This window comes from Puccinia triticina, chromosome 18A (assembly GCF_026914185.1).
Source record: "Puccinia triticina chromosome 18A, complete sequence".
Taxonomy (NCBI): domain Eukaryota; kingdom Fungi; phylum Basidiomycota; class Pucciniomycetes; order Pucciniales; family Pucciniaceae; genus Puccinia; species Puccinia triticina.
Genome location: NC_070575.1, coordinates 3353939 through 3359748, shown reverse-complemented (window position 1 = coordinate 3359748; position 5810 = coordinate 3353939). Strand labels below are relative to the sequence as shown.

The 5810-nt window shown below is 44.2% G+C and overlaps 2 protein-coding genes across 2 annotated transcripts; both read right to left on the bottom strand.

The window, feature by feature from the left end:
* Positions 1-4313: 4313 nt before the first annotated feature.
* On the bottom strand, positions 4314-5136 carry PtA15_18A362 (uncharacterized protein; the record flags this gene model as incomplete). The annotated part of the gene is made up of 4 exons (XM_053164893.1): positions 4314-4505; positions 4595-4709; positions 4806-4822; positions 4954-5136. 4 exons carry the CDS (start codon positions 5134-5136, stop codon positions 4314-4316), a joined length of 507 nt encoding a protein of 168 aa, XP_053028857.1.
* Positions 5137-5278: 142 nt separating this feature from the next.
* Positions 5279-5810, bottom strand: PtA15_18A361 (uncharacterized protein; the record flags this gene model as incomplete). The annotated part of the gene is made up of 2 exons (XM_053164892.1): positions 5279-5619; positions 5771-5810. 2 exons carry the CDS (start codon positions 5808-5810, stop codon positions 5279-5281), a joined length of 381 nt encoding a protein of 126 aa, XP_053028856.1.

Genomic DNA, 5810 nt, shown 5'->3' with positions numbered 1-5810 from the left:
AATGAAAATATAAAAAGTAGTTTTACATATGAAAGAGACATTATTACTCTTACATATGTAAAACTACGCAAAAACATTAAATACATATGTAAATAATTGATTACTTAGCTTTGTGTAATCAATAAGTAAAATATTATAGAATATTCTGATTCTGCGGGTAAAATAACCTAGGGTACCTCACTTACACGTACCCTTAATTATTATCCCTTCCTTGTGTAAACTAACTTCAAAGTTTAAGCAAGTGCATCATGCCCCGCGTGAATGCACTTGTATGCATATATATATAATTACATATGTTTACACCCAGTTTTAGTGACGTAACTGAGGTGTTGTGTATAGTTTAAAAGATGGCTTTATTTGTTGCGTGGCGCACCCAAGCCCGCGTGCTCTGTTACCTAGAGCTCAAGCCCACGTGCATGGTGTACATATATGCATAATGCATAAACTAGCCCGCAACCAAAGCGCTCAGGCTACCAGTAAGTAAGAATGGGCCAGAATACGCCCCAATAGCAATATTACATGTGTTATAGGTCTTGTACACATGTAATTAATCACCAAAGAAGATGTAATTACCACGTCATTCAATTTAAAAACATTCTAGACTGAAAAGAACTCTTGTAGCATGCTCAGGAGACACTAGAAAGCGCCCCAGCTTCTCCCAAGCCTCACTTCACGTAGATTACAACTGTAGTAAATATGTAGAAGGGGTCAAATGAACTGGAGCACTTAATAAGCGCCTCCAGAAAATGTATGAAGCACTGCTTGCACGTGTACAAGTGCACAGAAGCCAGTTCTAGTACCTTCTGTGGCACATTTCCACGGAAATGAGCGTCACAGAACCCCCAAACCAGCCCCCATGACGTGTAAGGCATGTGTAAAATCACGCAGAACCTCTGTGAATGGTCCTTGGCAACCCTTGTATCCAAGCCCCAAGGTTCCACGACCCACACCGCCTTCTAGCGCAACCAAATTGCCTCAGAATGCGCCCACAAGTGTCCCCATGTCCCCTGGGCGCCCCTGGAGGCCTGCCTAGGCTATAAAAAGGGCCCTTTCTCCGCCCAAAAGGAAATTCCCCAGCTTCACATGACCCATTAGAATTTTACCCGCCTTCAACAGCCTCATTAGCCTGTGATTTGCCAGGTAAAATACCTACTTTCGTGATTTTTAGCCCCAATTTCCGCCCTGAAGCTGTCCAGTAACCACCCTGCCCTCAAAATTACCTCCTCTGAGCGCCTCCAACTGCCCAACTTCACGCCTGAAGAACCTCAAGTGCCCCTAGGGTCTTATACTAGTAAGTTTAAGCCCCTTCTCTTGAGGTTCTCCGCCATTTCTTTCTGGGATTTGAAACACCCCTGTTTACAGGCCCCAGTTCTTCATTCTAGAGGGATTAAACACCCCTGATTTATCAGGCCCCTCTTAAAATTAATTACATCAATTTTATTACTTTTAAATTGGCCCAAATTGCCCTATTTTACGCCATAATTCCCAACAATTACGTTGGAATTAACCCTTGTAACCTTGTTTTAGAGTTTTATAACTCTAATCTTTTGCTTTGCACCACGTGTAGCTAGAAGGATAATATCCTTGGCATCACGTAGGCTGACAAATTCTTCACGTACTTTATCAAAAGTAGTTTATATAAATGATTCCCTCAAAGTGATAGGAGTTTCCTAGAAATTCATCAAAAAATGGCTAGAATAGTATGTAAAAGGGGTGGAAGAACAGTTGAATTCAAGACTGGCTTTGCTGTTCCACAGTTCATCTGAGGTCACAACCCCTTCATGTAGATCAGCCGCTCAGTTGTGTTTTTGTTTTTGTTTTTGCAATTTCCAGATGCATATGGACATGGAACTGTTTTACATTTCGCCAATGTCGCCCTTTTGTACGCGCGTACAATGGGGTGACAAATGGAGTACAATAGTTCCCTCAGATTGATTGGATTTTCCTGGAATTCCATTCAAAAAATGGCTAGAATATTATGTAAAAGAGGCAGAAAACTAGTTGAAGTCAAGATTGCCTTTACTTTGCCAGAGTTCATCCAGAGTTTACAAATGCTTCACATATATCAGCTTCTTAGATTTTGCTTTTGCAATGTCCACATGCATATGCACATGGACCTGTTTTACATTTCGCCAATGTCACCCTATTGTACGCGCGTACAATGGGATGACAACTGGAAGGAAATTATTCCTTTAATGTGATGGGAGTTTCCTTGAATTTACCTCAGAAAATAGCTAGAATGTCATGTAAAAGGGGCAGAAAACTGGTTGAAGTCAAGACTGGCTTTTATTTGCCAGATTTTGTATAGAGGAACCAACAGCGTTACACAAATCAGCCGCTCAGTTGTGTTGTTGTTTATGTTTTTGAAAATTCCAGATGCATATGCGTATGAATCTGTTTTGCATTTCGCCAATGTCACCCTATTGTTCGCGCGTACGATAGGGTGACAACTGGAGGGCTAGGACACCACAGCAACACACCAGGATTAATTGAGGTAAGAAAAGCAAAACCCAGCAGCAAAAATGGGTAGTTTAAGTTAATACACTATGATAACAGCTGTTATCTGCGTGGTGTAACACTTGCCGTTACTACACTCAGGCGTTATTGGTATCAGTAAAAACTGGTTCAAATCCTGGGGCCGTATTGTAACAGGCCAGAATATCTAATGTGTTACTCACATTGCTAGTAATGTAAAACATTAACTGCTGGATAACAAGATAAAGAGGGGCAAATTGCCGCCTCTTACTAAGGAACTTTAGAATATTTTCCCCTCTTTACGGGCAGATATTGTAATGGACGTCAAATAATGAGTTTCTTCAAGTTGCAATATTTTAATGCACTTTTGTTACCGCTAATGGTAAAACTAAGAAACAAAAAAAATGTTACAATATTAGCATGTTACCAATAACCGTACCATACCTACCCACCATGTCCAGAAGTTGTCACCCATTTTTCCTCTGCAGCTCCGGAGGAAAAAAATCTTTGAACCACTTCTTTAGTGCTCTGGGTAGTAGCAGGTAATCAAAATTTAGTCAGAATTACACTGGACTTGTATATGATATTGTGATGAGTGTCTGCCATTAAAATGAAACTTGCTTAAACTTCCTACCAACAATGTTCTCTAAGCTACACTACACTACAGGGCTACTTGGTGTTGGCAGATCTGCACCAACTGTTGCCCTTTTTTTCTGTAGTGTTAGCGGCTACTACCCCTGCTATGCTACAGCACTTTTGGTGGCAAAAAAGGCCAAAATGACTCTAAAAAGTGCTGTAGTGCATGATTGTGGGCAATTTTTATTGGCCTGCCTGCCTAGGGTTAGCACAAAATTAGATCAATTCTGCTACACTACACTGATTTTTAGTGGAACTGTGCTACACCACCCTAATGGATGCATTGTTCCACTTGAGTTATAAAGTGGTTACATAGATGTTGTACTGTTTTGTTCCAGTTTATTCCCAATGGAGTTGCAGATGACTTCCAGCCAAGTTTTGGATACTTTATGTATAGTTACATATCATTTCATGTTTGATTATACACTAGAGGCCAAGGCGGCTGCGCCGCTGCACATTCTAGGACCAGATGAGTCATGACTTGTCCTGGTCCTATCCCTCAAAACATTTGCAACATGGAAGATTTATCCCTTCACCCCCCCCCCCCCCCCCCCTTTACAAAATTTCTAATGTGCCATCAGTCAAATCAATTTATGGGAAATTGGAGAAGTCATGTAGTGCATTGCTTGATTTCCCCAACTGCTCCAAAACACAGCATGACTTCCAAATAAGTAGATTAAAATCCTGTAAATCATAGAATAAATTTCTAGGATCCCCCGGCCCCTACAAAAGTATCAAAATCTGACAAAAATCATCATGGGTTTTCCCTTTTCAAAAGCCACAAAGGGGTTTCCCAATACAAATGTACAAACATAGAGACGATTAAGGTGTTTCTCTTCAGAATATGTCCACCCTTTGGATTTTAATCAATGTCTAATTTGCAGTGACACTCTTCTTATTTAGCTCAAAATTCCAAGTAATTATGCTCCCTCAAGTATTTCAGTTTGATCTTAGTTTACCCAAACTTTACAATAATTAGTTGATGTTTGACCGGATTATCAATTAAATCAAATTGACCTATCTCTAAGGGGATAATTTTGTCTTTAGTAAACTTATTCTTGATGTTTTCTTTTTCACCTATCAAATCATAAGAGGGTCTTCTCCAGGGTTCAATGCGAAGAGTTCATCTTAGAATTGCAAGTCAGATAAAAACACATGGGGAAACAGTGAAAAAACCAAAGAAAAGGCATCCTTGCAGATCGTCAACGGCTTCCGCAAAACCCTACCAGAACCAGTAGGGGATTGGGGGCGAGAGACTTAGAGTGGCGGCGAAGCGTGGAGGGCAGGGAGAGTCTGGCGGGCCGTTTCTTGCGATGTAGCAGGAGCGTCTGTTGGGTGGTGGGCACAGCCATGCCCACGTGCTGTTCGCGGGGCTTGGGGCGCCCCTTATTTTCCTGTTGTTGTCGGGCTCAACATTTGGCTTTGCGTCTTCTTCCTATTCGGGAAGGAAAACTTGTGGGAATGGGGGACAAATGCAGGTGACTGTTAGCTTCTTGTGGTATTCTTCTGAGTATCCATCTTCTTCATCTTCCCCAGATGGATGGAGAGTGAGGTTGTTGCTGAGCCAGAGCTTATGCGCATCAACAATGAGCATCAGCCTACGCTGGAGCCATCAAAGGGAATCATGAGCAAGCTTCTCAGCCCTCTCCTTTTTCTCCAGAATCTCGTCATTTGGATGGGCGTGGGCGTGGGACCATGCGGAGGGGTCGGCCTGAAACAGAATTTGTGATCAGCTCTTGGCTAGTCATTTGAGCGCATACAAGCCCTTGAACACGCTCTGAAACAGCTCGCACAGGCCCAGGATCAGCGCCCGGTGGTCTAGGATAGAAGGCCGAGTAGGACAGCAAGGAGCCGGGTGGAGCTGCGAGGGCGGATGAAGATCTTGGCAATCTTGTTGAAGATCTTTTTCTCCTCCCCATCGCCCTCCAACAAGGAGAAGGAGGCTGCTGCTGCGCCGTCATGCTTGGCGGTCAGGGCTTGCAGTAGCATCGGCGCATGGTCCGAGCTCCATTTGCCATCCCCCATTGTCGACAATGTCTCCTCCTCTAGGGTCAACTAACCAAACCGAGCCTGTGATGAAATTGGCTGGCCAAAGAGGGTCAGCCAATGGGACTCAATGGTGATTGAGAGAAGGGTGAGGAATTAGTTTTCTTGTTACAAGCATTGGTTACTGACAGCTTTGAGGAAGGTACATAGCTTGCAAGGTCTCCCAGGGCGTGTCCCAGCGGAGCTTGAGCCTGCGAGTTCTAGCAAGAAGTGGGTCGGGGAGGGGATGCATGTTGTGCTGGAAGAGGAGGACGAGGGCAGCGGCGACATGGTAGGCAAAGAAGCGCTGGACGAAGTCGATGGAGACGATGGGCGGGAGGGCGAGGATGTCGGCTTTGGCAATGAGTTTGACAAAGGTGGTGGCGGGAGTCTGGAGGTCCAGGCGACGGACCTGGAGGACCAGAAGGCCAGGTTGTCCTTGATTTCGCTCGTCCTTCATTTCGGTTGGCTTGTCTTCATCCGCTCTCCCCTGCGCGTGAAGATGGTCAGTATTGGATGATTCTTGCAAAGATCAGGCGAGCGGGCCGCAGTGAGCTGGCGTGGGCTACCAGATTGTTCCCCTGGCCTGGTCCGGAGCTGCGCTTGCCCAAAGATCCTCAGGTCAACGCCTTACATGGCTTGGAGGCGTAGTAGTTGAGAGACAGTTGCCCCAT